Source organism: Plutella xylostella, chromosome 29 (genome assembly GCF_932276165.1).
Source record: "Plutella xylostella chromosome 29, ilPluXylo3.1, whole genome shotgun sequence".
Classification (NCBI taxonomy): domain Eukaryota; kingdom Metazoa; phylum Arthropoda; class Insecta; order Lepidoptera; family Plutellidae; genus Plutella; species Plutella xylostella.
In genome coordinates, this window is record NC_064009.1 from 1,229,527 (window position 1) to 1,249,431 (window position 19,905).

General features: G+C 36.3%; 3 protein-coding genes across 3 annotated transcripts in view; 2 read left to right on the forward strand and 1 right to left on the reverse strand.

Moving 5' to 3' along the window:
* Window positions 1-695: 695 nt before the first annotated feature.
* LOC105386252 (85/88 kDa calcium-independent phospholipase A2) overlaps window positions 696-19,905 on the reverse strand; it is a 50,788-nt gene continuing 31,578 nt past the window's right edge. Inside the window, exons 17-18 of the mRNA XM_048631710.1 lie at window positions 3,564-3,774; window positions 696-1,432 (exon numbers count right to left, since the gene is read on the reverse strand). Of these exons, the coding sequence (XP_048487667.1) occupies window positions 1,425-1,432; window positions 3,564-3,774 (219 nt within the window). The 3' untranslated portion in view covers window positions 696-1,424. The remainder of the gene's footprint in view (window positions 1,433-3,563; window positions 3,775-19,905) is intronic.
* LOC119690302 (trypsin, alkaline C) lies at window positions 8,379-9,993 on the forward strand. Its single transcript, XM_038117810.2, has 4 exons — window positions 8,379-8,424; window positions 8,602-8,779; window positions 9,064-9,313; window positions 9,648-9,993. Exons 1-4 carry the CDS (start codon window positions 8,394-8,396, stop codon window positions 9,945-9,947), a joined length of 759 nt encoding a protein of 252 aa, XP_037973738.2. The 5' UTR covers window positions 8,379-8,393; the 3' UTR covers window positions 9,948-9,993.
* On the forward strand, window positions 10,754-12,452 carry LOC125490989 (trypsin, alkaline B-like). Its single transcript, XM_048631707.1, has 4 exons — window positions 10,754-10,900; window positions 11,278-11,458; window positions 11,580-11,829; window positions 12,108-12,452. The coding sequence occupies exons 1-4, from the start codon at window positions 10,870-10,872 to the stop codon at window positions 12,405-12,407; spliced, it is 762 nt and encodes a 253-aa protein (XP_048487664.1). The 5' UTR covers window positions 10,754-10,869; the 3' UTR covers window positions 12,408-12,452.

The window sequence follows — 19,905 nt, forward strand, 5'->3', positions numbered from 1 at the left end:
ATGTTCTACGATACCTATATAATTAGTTTCAAGGAAATGTTCGAAAGTATATTTAACTACTTAAATTAATATCATAAAGGTGATTCATATAAACAACCTGAGCTTAAAATACATTTACTAAACAAATTACCCAAAGTTTAGCAATTCACAAAGAAAATTAAAACAAATAAACTATAAAAATTTCATAACAACAAAATAAAAAATTCGCCTAAACATAATAAATACATAAATTCGTACGGTAACATAAACACTACAATAATTTAAACATTATTAACTTACTTAAGTGCACAAGTGACTACTATTGTAATAAATAACAATATACTAGGTACTTAGGTATGTATTTTACCATAGAATAACGAGTAGGTACTCTCTACGTCGCGTCGTTAGAAAAACACCAACAACGGCGAAATTATTACCTTTTTAAACTGGTAAGTATAGAGTTCTAAATAATTATATCACAGTAAATAAAATAAATCATGCATTCATTGCCTACTGAGAAATGTTTCCGCGGATAAATTAAAATAACCACGATAAAGGTAAAGGTAAGTACCTACTTGTGGTATTTAAATACGTAACGAAAACGTTCGTTATACCTTGTTTCACGGGGAAAGACATCTGATACAAACAATAACTACCCGTATTCGAATGTAATAAGGGTCCTGTCAGCTGTCTTTCCTCGTGAAAAAAAATAGCTGATAAAACACTTCAATTATACATAAATTTCATTAAACACACATTTAACCGCCATTATATTTACGACAACGTACACTATTTTGTGTCATTTCACTATCTTAATAATCTCAAGCAATAGCATTACCTAAAATTGTAGTGTACTTAAATTGTTCTGATACAATAAGGTGATGCAAAAGGGATATATTAATTTTCTCATTTGACAAACTATTTCTGTCTGAACATAAATCTTGCTGAACGTTAATTCAGCCAATCAGAGCGCTGCATTCCTTAAGTATGAAAACAGGGCTTCAGCTTGTTTATTTTTTACTCTACGACTTATGAAAACTCTTGTAAAACGGGCTTATAAAATCACTTTTGCAACTACCAGTAACTCGAGTGTAAGTTTTGATGTTTTGCGCATATGAAAACTTTTTCGTATTCTTACATACAAAGCAGCGCCTCTAGCGGTCACTAAGACGAAACAAATGACAGACGACAGACGACACAATTCTTATAAAAACGCGTATATTGAATTGGCGATTTCAAAGCTTACAATCGAGGCAATAAATATTATCGACATAAAAGTGCCAAATGATACATATTATAATCGACTTATCCTAGTTATTGTTTTAAGTTCAGTAGAGGGAAGGGAAAGGGGTAACATTAGTATACAAAAAGAGTAATACATACGTTTTGAAGAGAGGAAAGGAGTACTAGTCTACGTTTTCTTGAGTGTCGAGTAGATGAGGCTGTCATGCGTCTGCGGAAATAAAAAACACGATTATACAGGGTGGAACTTTGAGTGCTTTGAGTGATTGAGGCAAGGGCAAAAGAGCGCATAATTTTGGATATACAGCGGCGAAAACCTTATTACATCACTAGAATAGAATAGAATTTCATTTTTCCAAGTTCGTTACCACTCAAACACGGTGTGAATGAAAAGCAGCAACCATAAGAAAATGCGCGTAGACAGTTTGATTATGGCGTACAAATTAATACTATCTCGCCCTGTCGCCATAGGTCTGTCTACAAATCCTACTCACCGGTAACCATCATTTTAATCACTCATAAAACGATGTACAAAACTACAGCTCAAAGACGTTTCATCTCTCTGTTTATTCAACTATAGTTTATCTGTAGCAATACTGTTGGGTATGTCGAGTCATGTATGTAGTGTAGACATTGCATTATTGGCACGTTGCATTGTGCTCTCTAATACGGTCAAACTCTATGGTTACGACCGGTCGTATCATTGTAATGGGAGATTTTCAACCATAGACAAGAACTAATTGTAGATGGCGCTAGTAAAACTTCATACTCAACAGCACTGCATATTTTTTTTTAGCCGGCATGGATTCCAGTCCTTTCAGCCAATACAAAAACCCAATGGATGTGAATTCAACCATATGCAATAACTAGCTGTTATGCATAATATTAAGTGTTAACTAGTTTAAGACAGCTTTGTACCATTTATGACATCTTCCGTCCCCTCAGAAGAATGCAGCTCATAAAAAACGACAGGCCGGATGCCATCTATTGGTCGATTTTGGAACTTTTAAACGTCAAAATAAAATCTCCCATTTATTAATATTCAATAGTTTAAATATCTGACGTGTCCGTAGTCGAGCTGACTTCAGTGATCATAACTAACCTGATCCAGTGATCAGGTTAAGCAACAACTTCTTCTTCTATCGTGTAAAATGCACTAAGCTAACTTCCTCCAGTGTTTTGCTACTCTTACGGCACGGTCAGACATTGGGTGGGTGACCGATTTCAAGTACACAAGTGGACACTTCCGTGCTTCGGACGGCACGTCAAGCCGTGGGTCCCGGCTGCTGCTTCGGCAATAGTCGTTGAACCTAGTCAGAGGCCTTCAGGCAGCTTGAAACATCGGACAGTCGGGTTGCCCACTTACCCGACAACTTCAATGCATTGTACTCATTCAAAACGGTGATACGGCTTGGTGGCGCAGGTATCTACTCAATGAGAACTAGGTTGGAGATCCGTTTTACAAGAAATATATTGACTTTATCAGAGTTTCAAATCAAAGAAATATTTGTTATGTTGATCGAATGGCTTGCAGTCTCAGAATGGCGGCGCGTAGTCTGCGTCTGCGCCTGCGAGGGTGCGGGGCGCGGGGGGGCGCCGTCACTCGTCTAGTGATGGGGCGCACACGTAGTGTTGTGCTTCAACACGGCTCGTGACCTATCCCGTGAGTACAAATGTACAGCGAAATGCGGGTGACTCGCATCACCTGTGACTACCCCCTCGAGGATAACAGTCGTGAGGGTATGTATGTAAATATCTACCCACCGGCCACCAACTGTGCGACCTGCAGCATCCGCTGTCGGTTCGCGTGCGCGTAACTCTGCGCCTCCCACAGCATGGCCGCCAGCCGCTCGGCCCCGCCGAGTCCATGGCCACCAAGCGGGACATCTATCGCTAACATGGAGTTTCATGACAGATAACACCCCATTTCTACCACCGAGACTTAGTTAGGAACACTTGCGATGATATTAATTGGTAGAATTGGTAAAAATCCGCATTTTGGACTATTTTTTGCCTTGTTTTTGTAGGTGACACATTAACACACCATCTTGTTCGTAGGTACATTCTTTGCTAATCTAAGCCAACAAATCTAAATGCTAATATAGTTTTACACCAGCTACCGAACCACAACGCACATAGCTATCAATAATCCTTACTCAGCATTGCTCTTCTGTCAAACATCTGTCAGACATACAAGTTACGTCAGATTTGACAAACGAGCGACGCTGTCTTACCGGCGACACTACTAGTCCAAGGCAGCGACCGTCTCGCTGTCTCCTGTCTCGGTCTCGCTTGACACATTTCCTATGTCGCGGTCTCCTGTCTCCGTCCTTAATACTAACCGGCCACCAACTGTGCAACTTGCAGCATCCGCTGTCGGTTCGCGTGCGCGTAGCTCTGCGCCTCCCACAGCATGGCCGCCAGCCGCTCGTCCCCTCGCTCGTCCATCGCCACGTCTCGAGACATTTGCGGCGAGAAGCGGTAGTAGGGGATGCCGGCCGTGGAACACCAGGCCTTGGCGCGGTCGACCACGCGCCCGTCGGATTGGCATGCCTGGAAAGTAAAGAAGAAGGTTTTTTGATAAAGCGGTCTTGGCATTAACTGTCATAGGTACCTATTTAAGTTTAATTTTAACTTTGATCTGAGCGTCTGCCAATATAAGCAGCACTGTAGCTTGGAGCCCATAAGAACGTACCTATCGTTAGTTTTAGTTAACTTTACCTAATAAGAATATAATATTATTGTCAAAAACGGAATTCACAGAAGCTGTTATACGTCATTATTTAGACAGTATTGAATTTGCCGAAGAAATGTTGATTATGTTGTGTTGTGTGTAAGAAGTAGGTCGTCGACTACGCAACCGTCGGATTGACATATCTAGAGGAAAAGAGGTGACGTTTCATTTTTTGTCAGCAACAAATCCGCGGATTGGCGTACCTGTGAATGGGGGCCTTAAAACTCGCACTCCGAAGGCTGAACTTAAAACATGTCGAAGTAAGGTTTTGTCATAGTTCAGTAGTGTCTAAATAAAATGCTGTCTATATCTTATAATAACAATAAAATGTATTTATAATTATCCTACTATCAGCCGAACATGTGGTTTTCCCTTCGATTATCTCGTAAGGCTATGATATGAAATACTTATTGATTATTGAGGTATTGGGAGGGTATTATTTATAATATCATAAGGCCAATATCCCATAACATAGCCAAAACACCGATCTTAAAACGACCAACTGAACCAAACATCTAAATCACACTGTTCATAAAGAGTTTTCGAGTCTATAATGCATGCTCATTTGTTATTTATAAATGTTATAATGTACAATAACAATATATAAAAGTAATATTGAACACGTATAAAAACCCGTTTAGTACCATACATACCTTATTTTATGTTAGAAGGTACTTTAGAATATTTTACACTGAGTTGCACAAAGAAACTTAAAACTATAATGGTATCGATTCTGAAGGGCACATTCTAATTTTAACGCTGTCAAAAAACGCTTACATTCTCTCTAAATTTATTTGGCATTCTGAAGGCACCGTTTATCTCCAAAATTAGAGACGTCACTTTAAATTTTGAATCTGACAGCGTTAAAACTATTCAACTTAGGTTAGATGGTCGAATTGGTATTCTGAAGGTGCCATTTTTAGCGCTGTCAACTTAAAATTAGCAACTTTCTTCCTAAATTTAAAAGGGGTCTAAACAGGTGCCTGTTAAAATTATACTGAAATTTCTAAAAGTAAAACCGTGAAATATATGGGAAATTGTTGTTGTAGGTGCATAAATATGGATTTAAATTAGAGCTGATGTGTTGTTTAAGCATGTAAAGCTAATTGCAACGACGCTAACTTATTATTTTTTGCGAAACTACGATGTGAAAGTGACTCTGTTTTGTCATATTATTATTTCTGATCTTTGGACTGAATGACTGAAAAACGTGTTACTGACAAGGTAGGCATGAACCGGGTTGCTTAAAACCACGTAAGTTATAGTTCTAGGTCTAAAAATTAATCAACACACCTACCGATCTACTTCAGGATTACACTAGCCCTAACACCTCGGCTTTCCTCTTCCAAACGGACCGGCTCTACATACATGAGGGACACCTTAACCTTAACTAAACTACTTGTGTACCTATCTTACTCTCTACTTACCGATTTAATCTTGTAAGAATATTTTACTCAAAGTGGAAACATAGCTCAAATATTTAACTATCTATTTTGTTACAGGAAAAAACAAGTTATACCTATAACCTACCTAGGTTACCTTTTATCTGAAAAATATGCCTGACTTTAAGAAACTATAGGTTACTACTATACTATTATTTTTATGAAAGAAGAAAAACATTTTATGGACGTAAAACTTTATTTGGGTGAATAACACACACAACACACACTGGTTGAGTAATTTTTCTGACACCAATATACACAATTGCTTGATTTCATTTCTGTATCTTATTTCCATTATCCTTCTAGTTAGTAGGTAGGTAACTAGGTGGTCTGATGGTCGTTTTAGTATTGTTGTCCCGGAGAGGAATTAATATCTTGTATCCAGCGTTTCATGCATTTAGTTTATGGGTGTGGTTGATTTTTCATTTTCTTTGTTGTTGAAAAATAAAGTAAGTATATAGGTAAGTTGTATGGATAGTTGACAGAATAAGCTTATCCTTATAGGTACCTATTTACACAAAACTTTAAATATTAGAAACGAAAACGCTAGAACACAAACATAAGTAACCAGATAGTTAATAACCAGATGCCCAACTGATAAAAATATTTCCTTAGATTTTACGTATAGGTAACTTCCTAAAATAAATCGTAAACTTGCACACAAGCACCTTATCCATTTTTAACCGACTTCAAAAAAAGGAGGAGGTTCTCAATTCGTCGGGATCTTTTTTTTTTTTTTTTTTTTTTTATATTTTTTTTTATGTATGTTCACCGATTACTCCGCCGTTTATGAACCGATTTTGAAAATTCTTTTTTTGTTGTATTGTGTTGAGCTCCCAGGTGGTCCCATTTTTTTTTCAGAATTTTATCTCACCCCCAAGGGTGGGTAAAGGGGTAAAAACAGGGTATGAATTTCCATTTTGGGCACACATTAACCGATTCTAATGAAATTAAGAACGTAAATATAGTTCTTATAACAAAAAAATATGATGGTGACCTTGAGCTGATCTGATGATGGAAACGGAAGGCAGTCAGGGGCACTCCTCAACGGTATATAGCAACTACTTCGTGTTTAGGCTTGAATGATTCGTATTGATTAGTAGGACTTTTTGGTATCATTTGCACCTTACTTTTGATTGAAAATTATTACAAATAAACTAAAAACTATTAAATAAAATAATAATTAAAAAAATTAAAAAACCGACTTCAAAAAACCACTAAAATGTAAGAAATAATTTAAGGTTTACACAAATTCTACTCGTATGAGATAGTACAAATATACCTAAGCAGGAACTGTTCTTTTTTGAAGTTGGTGCCATATTTCTTCAGATTACTTTGTCACCGCACCAACATCAAAAAAGAACAGTTCCTGCTTAGGTATATTTGTACTATCTCATACGAGTAGAATTTGTGTAAACCTTAAATTATTTCTTACATTTTAGTGGTTTTTTGAAGTCGGTTTTTTTACAATTGCATATTGCAAACACAAACATAATAATTTATAATAGATGTTTGTTTTGTATTGTAAAGACTTAACAAAAATACTTTAAAAAAATAGCGGCAAACTTTTCGGGGGAAAATTCAATATGGCGGTGATGTGATGGCGCCGCGCCGGCGCGGCGGCGCGCCTCTCTTGCTGTCCAGCGGGCAACGCGCATGCGCCATAGAGATGTACCTAGTGCAATGTTACTTGCTTCCGAACTATGCTTGAATGAAAAAATAATCGATGCTGGATCGATTCCTGGGTAGGTAGGGTATGATTATAATAAAAGTATTTTTATAATCATATGCGTTTTTGGTAAATATAAATACGTACACATCGGAAATACTTAAGTAAGTACCTACTGATAAGGTATTTGTACTTTTGTAAGTATTCGATACTTTTCATATTCTTATATGAATATCATCCCTTACACAGTCATCTACTTTAGTATATAACGTAACATCATCATCAACTATTAAACATTAAAGTAAGTAAGTACTTACGTTAAATATCGTGGATAACACATAGATGTAGAACTTAGTACCTACTTACATACTTTACTGAAAAACTATTGTTTAAAATATTCTAGTGAAATAATCGATTATATACGATTATTCTCACTATTTTATCAACTTACCCCATCTCTACTCTATTATATTTTTTTTAAATCACTCGGAAATGGCCATAGAACATCATAGAAGCATTTTCTAGCCAGAGTTACCAGTTGAAATAATGAATTATGAATATGTTACATAAATAATTGAAATCATCATGAAAACCAATATAAATGCAGGGTATTTAATTCTTTTAATTATTTTCAACTACTATTTAGCATAATTAAATTTATTTGGAGTACTTTAAGGTTAAAAAAATTAATCGATATTTTCGATTGTAATATCCTTAAGTACATGGCCACACTCATTTTAAAGACGTCAAATGAGCCTTCTAAATTTAGTTGGCCGTTAAAATCGTTGCCTTCAGAATAGCAAAAATTAGCGCTGTCAGTTAAATTTAGAGATTTTAGCTAATTTTAAAATTAGGAAGTGCGCCCTTCAGAATCGGTACCAATGTCGGCCTTAAACATCAAATGTATTGCTATCTTGCTTTGAAATACGGACGGAAAGAGACAGATATAGATTTAATGCCGACATTATATGAATGTTCCTTCTACAACTGGGTATTAAATTATCCAATAGTTTCTTGGATATTCTGGACATGTTGATAATGTTTATTAAAACGTTAAGAATTTATATTTTTTACAAGTTAATACATATAATTAGGCCAATGTACGTCCTATGTGCATTTAGGTTTTGGATATATTAGTACATAGGTATTAGGTTATTCATATTATGGTTATAATTATTTAAGCTAATCCGTTAACAGATAAAAATATCAAATTGCAAAGAATCCTAAATTAGATAATTATGAAGATAGGGTAGACGTAGATACAGTTATAAAAGAAAATAAACAATTACCATTAAATTATTAGTGTCAAATACATAAAACAAACTTAATGGCTACCTGGGCTCTCCTTCTTTTAACTGGTAAGTTTTTCATAAATGAAAATTACTTTATATTTAAATCTTGTACCTACTTGAAATTGTATCGTGATACATTGTTCAAATTGATTTCTAAGTCTATATCCTTTCATGACAACAAAAAAACATAGACACAATATTTCTCCTGTACCTAAATATAATATTGTCTTTTTCTCGCCACAGCGTCTGCTACAGCAGTGGTGGCGTCCAACAGGATCGTCGGTGGAGCGGACGCAAGCATCGAGACCTATCCGTCCATAGTGCAGGTGGAACACCTTGACTACTACTCCATTTGGAGTCAGGGCTGTGGCGGCAGCATCCTCACCCCGACGAATGTCTTGACCGCTGCTCACTGTATCTAGTTAGTATTTTTTTGTTAGCAGTGGCTTTACATTTGTTTCCTGCACTTTTACTATTAGATTCTGCTAATACCTTGTATGCCCTTATGCCAATAGCCCTTACATTTTTCTTGCATGTGTCTTGGCCGTCACATGTCAGATCGTCTATAACATAGTAGTAATACATAGTAAACAATAATACTTCTTTATTGAAGATACATATAGAACATGGACTATAGATGCCACTATTCATTTTCATTTCCACTTTCCAAAACAACCCTATAATCCAACTATTTCTCCTCATCAGCGGGCCTCCCATGCGTATCCGCGCCGGATCCTCCTACCGTGAGAGCGGCGGCACCGTCATCAACGTCGAATCCTACATCATGCACCCCGACTTCAATAAGCTGGAGTTCTTGGATGCTGATGTTGCTTTGCTGAGACTCGAGCAAGCTCTAGTCTATGGTCCGGGCATCCAGCCGATAGCCATCTACGCTCAGGGTGTTGAGGTTCCGGATAACTCTGCAGTGGTTCATGCTGGTTGGGGGCAGACTCAAGTAAGTTTTGTGACTGAATTTAAACCTTACTCATAATCAGTCTATCATCAATCTCGGGGGCAATGGCCTTATTCTTCTAAGGAGGCTCTAGCACCAGAACACAACTCTTAGTTGTGGCCCCAAGCTTATGTAGTAACGTTTCAGAGCGCTGCTATGCTAATCACGACTCCATCTTGTACTAAACGTACCAATTGTATTACATCTTCTGTCCTGTTGTTTGGTTGACTTGGAGCATTCCTCCTGTACTTAACTCAAGTCCAGCATCAGACAGAACATTTCTCAATAATATCCCCCATGTTCTCATGTCTTTAACAAACCCCACTTGTATCCACAGTCCAATGGAGTCCCATCGCCAATCCTGCAAGACGTGACCGTCTACACTGTGAACCAAGAGGAATGCGCGCGACGACAAGCCACCCAATACCTCACAGTCACAGACAACATGATGTGTGCTGGGATCCTCGACGTGGGGGGTAAAGACGCGTGCCAACAAGACTCCGGTGGCCCACTGTACCACGGAGATATACTTGTGGGAGTGATATCTTGGGGTATTGGCTGTGCGCAACCTGAATACCCGGGAGTCAGTGCCAAGGTGTCCGCGTTTACAGAGTGGATCGTGGCCAATGCGGTGTAAGTTTGGTTATTTACGGTTTATTAAATGGATTGTGTTTTAAATTGCACCTACTGTTGTTTTTATGTTATTTCCACGGATAAACAATGTATTGAAGACGAAGAAAATCTCACGGGATTTCGTAGTAAACTCAGTTACTAAAATGAACGAACGAACGTAATCAAATCAAACACTAACAGAATTAACACATACCCTACAAGACTGGAAGGATACTGCCATAATCATAATTGAATAGTTATTCTCAGAATGGTTACAATTCAATTTATTTATCTGATTATTATCAATCGATTGTATGTTTTTCCTAAGATAATCTCTTATTAGTAAATACTGGCTTATTAAAACCATTGATTAATCGAGTGGTATACATCAGAATGTCGATAATCGATACCTAAACCAAAACATCTTATAAAAATTACTCACTGAAATAACAGAGTACTGAAATTATCTAAGAATGAAAAGCAAATTTATGGCCTTTTATAAAAATAAAATAATGTACATGAAGGCAGTTTAGTATAGTAGTCTGGACGATAGATTTTTAATCGACGATTGCCAAAGTATCGATACTACATCTCTATTTTAGAGCAGGAATCGGTAAACTACGTCACTACCGATAGAATCGACCCTAGCTGCTAAAACAAGAAGAAGTAAGTATCTATTGTTACTTTTTTTTTAAATAATATTATTTCGTTAAGAAGAAATAAACGACACAATACTAATGATAGTATCGACCATTTAAAACTAAAAACAATTTTGGATCTACTACTAGCATGAGTAATTTACTATGGAAGCTGATAAATTTGTAAATAAGATAAGTAGGTATTAGGGAATCGCCCAGTAGATAAGAAATAATCGGATTGAGTGGACGTAGTATATAAAACAATTAACTACAAACTTGAAATGATTAATGATAAACTAAACAAACTTCATGGCTACCCGGGCACTCTTTCTTCTAATTGGTAAGTTTGATTTTACAATAAAAAATATGTGTTTGCTCTCTCTCTTCTCAATCTCTACATAATTATTATTGTCTCACCATCGAACGGTACGAAATCAGAACTAAAGTAAGTCAAAGGTCCGAACCTATGGTCCCTTCTTATCAGTTTCTTTATATATTAGTTGTCGATTTTCCATATTACTTCGTCATAACATCACGGCTTGTCCTTGCTTTTCTTGGAAGCCTCACTGTGTTTTGCTAACATATTCGGTATATTCGGGATCCGACACGAAATCCTTCGCTTTCAGCGTTCAGAATAACGAGGAAACTGAATACATGTATCATCAGACAACCTGGTGCCGTAGAGGTTACAATAAACAACGCTCTTTCTTATCACAGTGACTGCATCAGCAGTGGCGGCGTCCAACCGGATCGTCGGTGGAGCGGACGCCAGCATCGAGGCTTATCCAGCCATCGTGGCGATTGAGTACCTCGACATCGAGACCACTATTTGGAGTCAATCTTGCGGCGGAAACATCCTCAGCCCGACTTATGTTCTGACAGCCGCTCACTGCGTCGAGTAAGTATTTATTCAATAAGGATGAGCGTTTCATATCAGATTACTTTTGTGTGCTTGTTTACAGTGTTTTATGAATTTTGTGTGCAGTGCACTGACTAATTTCCTTTCTTTCTTTCTTTAGCGAATCTCCGATGCGTATCCGCGCTGGATCCTCCTACCGCGAATCCGGAGGAACTGTCATCAACGTCAAATCTTCCCTCGTCCACCCTGACTATAACAAACTCGTCTTCCTTGACGCTGACATCGCTTTGCTGAAGCTCGAGAAAGCCCTGGTCTATGGACCAGGCATCCAGCAGGCAGCCATCTACGCTCAGGGTACTGAAGTACCGAACAACTCTGCAGTGGTGCACGCTGGTTGGGGATTCATTGAAGTAAGAATTTCACCTTATCCATCATTATCAGTCTAACATTTACCTTCTTTCTCTTGCTGAAGTGTCATTTGATTTGCTCGAAGAACGCTAGACCTCATTGACTACCGAATATACCAACAACATAGCGTGGCCGACATATATGCTAAATATAGCATATGCATAGCAAAAGCATAACTGCCAAAGCGAAATCGATGGATGATGTCGATGACTCTGGCGGGATGTTTTCCAACAATATCTACCATTCGTTATTGTTTCATCAATTCTTTACTTATCTACAGGATGAAGACGATGGCGATCCATCACCAATCCTGCAAGACGTGATCATGTACACTGTGAACTACGATGAGTGTGCTCGTCGGTACAGCACCGAACAGCTCACGGAAAACATGATTTGTTCCGGATACCTGGGTACTGGCGGCAAAGGCCCATGTGATCAGGACTCTGGTGGCCCAATGTATTACAATAATGTACTTGTAGGCCTCGTGTCTTGGTTCTATGGCTGTGCTAGTGCGGAATACCCGACAATTAATGCCAAAGTGTCTGCTTTTACTGACTGGATCGTGGCTAATACGGTGTAAGTTTTGTATTTACAGTTTATTAAATGGATTGTGATTTAAATTGTACTGACCGATGTTTTTATTGAAAGTTAAGCTCCTTTCGTCATTGTTTCCACGGATAAACAATGTATTTAAGACGAAGAAAATCTCACTAAAATTAACCAACTCCATCAAATCGAATCAAACACTGCCAAAATAAACAAATAGCACTTAGAAACCTACTGCGAATATAGGCCCCTTACAAGACTGGAAGGATACTGCCATAATCATGATTGAATAGTTATTCTCAGAATGGTTACAATTCAATTTATTTATCTGATTATTATCAATCGATTGTATGTTTTTCCTAAGATAATCTCTTATTAGTAAATACTAGCTCATTAAAACCATTGATTAATCAATTGAGTGGTATACATCAGAATGTCGATAATCGATACCTTAAGGGTCTGCAAGGGGGAATCGAGGGTTGGCATTGTCATAGAATTATGTAGTAAACGATGCTCTACAACCTTGAAAAAAATCACACAGGTAGCCGAAGAGTCTAGCTAGGTGCTGAATGATTCGAATTCAAGTAAATGATTATGGATAACTGTAAATAAAATTCAGAATATGACGAATAACCAGAAAATCACACTCCCGTATTGTAACAACTGTGTCGTAATTATTAAGAAATTTCATATGATTTTTATCATATTATAAAGTTAAAGGCTTGGACTAGGCGCTAAATACCTTGTTTTTTAATAAACACACACTTATTTTGTGTAAATTAATCCCAAACTTGAGCAATTTTTTTCCCTCAAATCTTCATACAAATATCTATGGCGGCTTTCTGTGTTATAAAATCATAAACACAAGTGACGTTTGACTCAGTTGGCCGCTGGCCTCCAAAGAAGGGTCACGTCGGTTTAGGCAGCACTGACAGCTCGCGATCTTATCGTGTACAGATACAAAATCACTGCACATTGGTTGTCATTGCACTTTTTCAACTTTTATGACACCAACATAATTTGATTTGAAATTGAGGAAGCATAATTCTTCCAGTATATTCAATACATTAAATTAAATTAGATAGTGTGCAATATTCTCGTGACATTACAGTCTCGTAAAGGTCTGATGAGGAGCAGGAATATAGCGAATGGATCTAAGTGATGACAATACGCACGAACATTAGGTTAGGGATCAAAAATACAGTCTCTTGGTGCTGGTTGAGGTATGGTCTCGTGAGGATCTGATGAGGGCATAACACGGTGGTGGCTCAATTTTATTTCAAAGATGTTAATAGCTAAAAGCATCGAGTTTAGGCTATTAAGTATGTTTTTCAGAGAGAGAGAAAGAGATTTTATTTTTCCTCTGGATGTGTTAGGTTTACTGGGTTTACTAAGTTAATTCTGTTAATGGCATCAAGTTGTTATGTGTTCATAAGTAATAATTATTTATTAACAAAATGCTGTTGGTTCTCCACGAAAATGTAAAAATTAAAATAAAATAAATAAAAATAAATTCGTAACGTAAAATTGTCAATGACGGAATTGGCCATGCTACCAATTTATGATATGTATTTTTTATAATTTATTTTGAAAATATAGACCATTTTAAGAAACTAATTTCGTTATTTTTTATTTTTATTCATTACAACTATTTTTAATATAATTTTAAAATTTGGCCGGCTGAATGGATGTATGACGTCACAGAACCAATACTAAAATAAATATCTTTGCCTGCGCCACAAAAAAAGGAAGTGTCACTTAACGTCAGTGAGGTAGAATGTCATTGTCATCTGTCATCTAACTCTTAACCTACAAATAATACTCTGTGAAGCAATAATACTCACTGAAGAAATACTATCTCTGTTCTTGTTGTCATCGTAGTATCCACTGGTTTATTATTTATTCGTAGTAGAGATTCAAAACAAGGTAGAAAATAAATAAATTAAATCAATAAAGAGAAATAAACACACGGGCACCTACTCTGTGCACACGGGTGACACGGGCTGTGAGGTTCACAGAGTACATGAGGTTTGCGTTTATTGACGTTTGACGTTTACTTTTGTTTTGTAGGCAAATGTAATTATACTCTATGATCCTAATCGTCGTCATAGAAAGGACAAATGAAGGTTATTAGTTTTTATTGAATAATTAAAAAAATAGAGACTTAATTTAAAATCTGATGACCAGAAATTGTACTGGAAGCATATTCCTCGAAACGGTTTTAAGCATTTCATTCTTGTTCAGAAAGTTAGCATGGCATTCTATAGACAGTAGCCACAAAAAAAAACAAACGATAGATGGCGTGATTTGAAGATAAAGATACATTTATTCGACACATAGACAGCAACAACAAAAAAAATACAGGTTTAAAGAAAAGAAACACGTACTTATACAAAACAACAAAGAAAAAAAAGGATACACATCCAAATAACTGGAAAAAATATAAGCCCCAATTTACTTGTGTGGGACAGGGAGTACCATAATATTTTTTTTAGGGTACTCCCCATCTATGCGAAATATCAGCTTGATATCTTTACCCGTTTCTGAGAAAAAGGGCGGTGACAGACAGTCAGTCAGACAGACGGACAACAAAGAGATCCTATAACGGTTGCTTTTTTTCTTTTGACGTTCGAAACCCTAAAATTAAGTAAAAATATTATGCTGCTACCAAAAAATGTACTTACAGGTATTGAAAAAGCGGTATATAGTACTAAACAAATTATAAACAAACAAAAAACCCGACTGCACGCTAAAAAGATGAAAACAAGTCCCAATGTTAATGGAAAGTATCGTAGGCGGGGACCAGCAGAGGGTTCACCATTTAGCTGAATGTTACTTAGAAAACGGCCTTGAGTGGCGGTCAAGTTGGTCCCCGCCTGCGATACTTTCCATTAACATTGGGACTTGTTTTCATGTTTTTAGCGTACAGTCGGGTTTTTCGTTTGTTTATAATTGTATTTTTTTATTTGTAACTTTTTAGTTGTTTTTATTTTATGAAATTTTACGTCAGTAGTTCATGATCATTTTTTATTTCAATAATTTTGGTGTTGTTATTTAAATACCTTCAATATGCATATTTTTGTAATGTGAAAATCAAGCCCTTTCATTTGATACCTTACGCGGCAAAGATGAATTATTATTTTTTCGATCATCACGTTATGTCCTCTAGAGGGCGCTATGTACATTTTTATGGAACGTCACATAGCCTATAACCATCGCGCCATCAATACGCTTCTAACAATACCTCATACATCAAAATCTATCAAGCCGTTTAGGCTACAAGAGGGAACAAACAAACATACATACATACAATCAAAAAACATTACCCTCCTCCTTCGGCAGTCGGGTAAAAAGGAGTAAGATAGGGGGTCATTCTGAACTTTTGCTCTACGAGTTTTAGAAATTAACAAAAAAAAACCTTTTTCCTAGAAACTTTGTTGGACATGTGACTTTTTACCATGGAAAACGAATATTTTTTTTCGCGAATTTGCAAATCTCGTAGAACAAAAGTTGTTCAGAATGACCCCTTGAGTCATCCCCTTTTGGTTTAGTATAGCCCTTTTGCGACACTATGTATTTACTTTGCTTTGTCGTCGGGGTTCAGTTGGCTGGAGGATGCCCGAAACTTATTATCTACACTTTAATACTTGTAGTTACCTTTCTACAAGTAAATACCACATTTGTTTGAGAAATCTAATCGGGTTCCGAGTATAGAGTAAAGTGGCACCCCTATTAATTTCTACTCTTTCCTGGTGCCTACCAGTGTAAGTAAGAATTATACTTACTTACCCTAAAATCACCCAAAATGTACTTGAACATAATTGTCAATAAAGTTGGCGAGTAAAAGTTTATTGACCCACTGTGCAAACTTACATGTGTGCGTGTCACTGCGTGTGCTGTGTGAAGAGCATTGAAAACCCAAAATTGGCGCGGCACGTCACCCTGTACGGGCCCTTAACAAAAAAATCTAATAAAAATGACTGACTGAAATACCAGTGATAATCCAAGAATGAAAAATGGCATTTGGCAAATGGCATTTTATGAATAATAATGTACACGAAAAGGCAGTTAAGTATACCTAGTAAAAACGTTACGTCCATTTTTTTATCGACAAATAAATAATAATAAATAAATAAATAAATCTTTTATTAATCCCATAAAAAGTGCACAGTATACATGATACCCCAAACAACACAGTTGTTTCTCGGGGTTAAATTAACGCTTCTTATTTACTTATGTACATTCACAAAATTTTTATGTAGGTACTTATATCATGTTAACATTTATAGTACTTAGCAACACTAAGATTAAGATCTAAATTTGCAAAAAATGGTTTTTTAGCGCAGTGTTTCTAGCTCTGATTTTATTTGGCATAACATCTTTTGTTAAAGTTGACATCACATTAAATATTTTAGGCACAACATATTCTTTAGTTCGATTACCATAAACATTATTAACTTTAGGTACAAACAACCGTCCCTCTGTTACTTTCCTCGTATTAATTTTGGATTTAGGTTTAGATTTAAAAGTGTCCTGCCAATACTCAGCTTTAGCAACTTCAAAGGAGTATTTTTTATCAACAGGTAGAATTTTACATTGTTTAAACAAACACGTGTTTTTGTCCTCCTTATTGTTACCTAATAGAATCTTTAGAAATCGTCGTTGTATATCTTTAATTTTATTTATATAGGTTTTAAAAGAACTACCGTACGTTGTTATTCCATAAGTTATTAAAGATTCTACCAGGGCAAAATACAGGCAATAAAGGACAGAACGTGGAACTGAGTACATTAACTGGTGGAATTTTACTAACAGAATTCTAAGCTTATCTATTAAACAGTTAATATGTTTTTTCCAATGAAAGTTATTCTCAATAATAATACCGAGATATTTACAGTCAGTCACCTGTTGTATAGCTTGACAAGTACAGTTTATATTATTATTACAATGTAGACAGTCGTAGGAGTGACCCAACACAATCAGCTGCTTATCTCGATCTTTTTTTTCTTAGGTAGTTTGAACAAATATGGATGACGCTTGTTTTGTTTACGTTAAGTATAATGCCGTTATCATGGGCCCACCTTGTGATGTTGTCGAAGTCAATTTGTAGGTATTTTTGTATTTCCAAGGGGTCTTTATGACCGTAGACCAAACAAGTGTCATCGGCAAACATATAAGTATTACAGTATTTTACTACATTTGGCATGCTATTCACATGCATAATATAGCATGCCGGCCCGGTCACTGACCCGGTCGCCACACCATACTTGACGTCCTCACATCCCCCAGTATAATCACTCACCTTCACAGATAATTTTCTACCACTTAAATATTGTTTGAACCAGTCATTAAGTTTCCCGCGTATTCCACAAGACTCCATAGACCTCAGGAGGACCTCATGATTAAGAGTATCGAACGCCTTCCTGAAGTCTATGAAGATCACGCCTACGTGTCTTTTATTATTTAAATGGTTATTTATATCGTTTGAAAATTTAGACAGTAGTGTCGAGGTGCTTTTACCTGTTTGGAAACCGTACTGGGCGGATGTGATGACGTCATGCTTAGTAAGGAAGTTAAGTATTTGACCTGTGATTGCCTTTTCCACTATTTTATTTATACAAGATAAAATTGCAATAGGGCGGTAGTTGGTGGGTAGTTTATGGTTACCACCTTTAAAAATAGGACGGATAATTGATATTTTAAGTTCATCGGGGTACTTAGAATGTTGTATAAAAAGATTTATCATCTTAGCAATCACTGGACTAATCTCCTTTTTAATATGTTTTAAATCTGAAGATCTAATTTTATCAAATCCAGGCGACATTTGACTATCCAATTGGTCAATAATTTTTTCTACTTGCAATGATGTAATTTTTATAAAACGTATTGACCTATCTAACTCAGATGTATAATCTTCCCTGTTTAGTAGACTAGTGTTACAGTTATGTTTAGACTTTAACTCCAAAACCTCATTAGCAAATGTGTGAGCGAAGTTAGAACATATAGTAGGTAAGTCATATTGTGTACCCATGTATTGCAGTATGACCTCATCTAGTGACCTTTTGTTACGGCCCAACCATTCATTAATACATTTCCAAATCTTCTTACTATTACCCCTATATTTTAATAACAAAGACTTTTTATAATTATTTTGGGACTTGTTTATTAATTTAGATGTTTTATTACGGAATTTAGTATATTCTAAGCGTCTAACCATATCACTAGGTTTATCTCTCCACTTTTTATACAGCCTATCTTTATGTAATATACAATCTTTAATCTCTTTTGTAAGCCATGGACACGAGTCAACTGTAGTGTTTCTTAATTTAACTGTTTTTACATTATTTCTATAGATATCACTAAATGTTTTACATAGCTTTTCGTACATAAGAAGAGGACAGTCCAAGTACAGTACCTCCGACCAATTTATATTGCTTAGTTTAGTTTTTATTGCTTGATTATTTAATACTTGCTTTGTCTTAGTTTCATGAGTTATATTTTTTTCATGTATTTTTATGTTTAAACATATTAGATGGTGGTCGGAAATACCGCACCTCACTATACTTGAACCAAAATCATGTATTTTACATAGTCTTAGTAAAATATGGTCTAAACATGACACTAATAATGTACCGTCCCTTATTTCCTCTCTGGTTATACCCGATATTATATTTAACAGTCCATACTCACACAACATGTCCTCGTATAGTATTGTATCCGGGTGCAAACTGTTTAACGTGGTTCTACCTTTTTTGGCATAAGATTTATTTGCCTAATCTCGTATTGCATAGTAACGTTTGGTCAAAGTCTCGTTACGCCGAAAATCGTATGGCATAAATCTCGTTTAGTAAAAAGTTATTTCGCATAACATTGTTTAGCCTAATAATGGTATGGCCAAATCTTGAATAGCCTAATAATGCTATGGCATAGATTTATTAGGTTTATACAAAGTAATAATATTCGTTTGGCTTTAACTTTGACGGAGCGTCTCCCTACATAGCGCAAACTGGTGCCTTGTATTGTTTCCGCTGTTTGGAAAACGCTCCGCTCCGCTTCGCTGCGCTCCGCTTTGGTTTTGATGAACATGTGCACCTAACACGCTCCTCCTCGCTTTGCTCGTCGTCGCACCTATTTTTAGGTTTCGATCTCATGGGGTTTGTAATAATTATATTGGTCGTTAACTTTCGATTTTTTTATCATACAATATCGTGATTTTCGGGATGTAGGAGAAAAATACCACAATTTGTACATTTACTACGTACTTAATATATTATTTATTAAGATAACATTATACATAGGTATAGACGAACATAAATTTGAGCAAACGAAACTTAGGTGTTTAAAGATTGTGCCTAAAGAGTTTTAGACGAAACGAGCCTTATGCCACATAAGTCTTGGCAAAGTGATGGTTCGGCCAAAAAAGTTTAGACCATACGAGTTATGCGAAATGAGTTTTGGTCAATAAAGATTATGCGAGATGAGCGGAACCCGTTTAACGTATTAATATTTATATCACCGATAATTATTAACTC

What these genes read in the sequence shown, in the direction of transcription:
- LOC119690302 (XM_038117810.2), top strand. Translation starts at nt 8,394, where the DNA reads ATGGCTACCTGGGCTCTCCTTCTTTTAACTG. An exon ending in ACCGCTGCTCACTGTATCTA is followed by an intron (nt 8,780 to 9,063) that starts GTTAGTATTTTT and finishes TCTCCTCATCAG; the next exon opens with CGGGCCTCCCATGCGTATCC. An exon ending in CTGGTTGGGGGCAGACTCAA is followed by an intron (nt 9,314 to 9,647) that starts GTAAGTTTTGTG and finishes TTGTATCCACAG; the next exon opens with TCCAATGGAGTCCCATCGCC.
- LOC125490989 (XM_048631707.1), top strand. Translation starts at nt 10,870, where the DNA reads ATGGCTACCCGGGCACTCTTTCTTCTAATTG. An exon ending in GGCACTCTTTCTTCTAATTG is followed by an intron (nt 10,901 to 11,277) that starts GTAAGTTTGATT and finishes TTCTTATCACAG; the next exon opens with TGACTGCATCAGCAGTGGCG. An exon ending in ACAGCCGCTCACTGCGTCGA is followed by an intron (nt 11,459 to 11,579) that starts GTAAGTATTTAT and finishes TTCTTTCTTTAG; the next exon opens with CGAATCTCCGATGCGTATCC.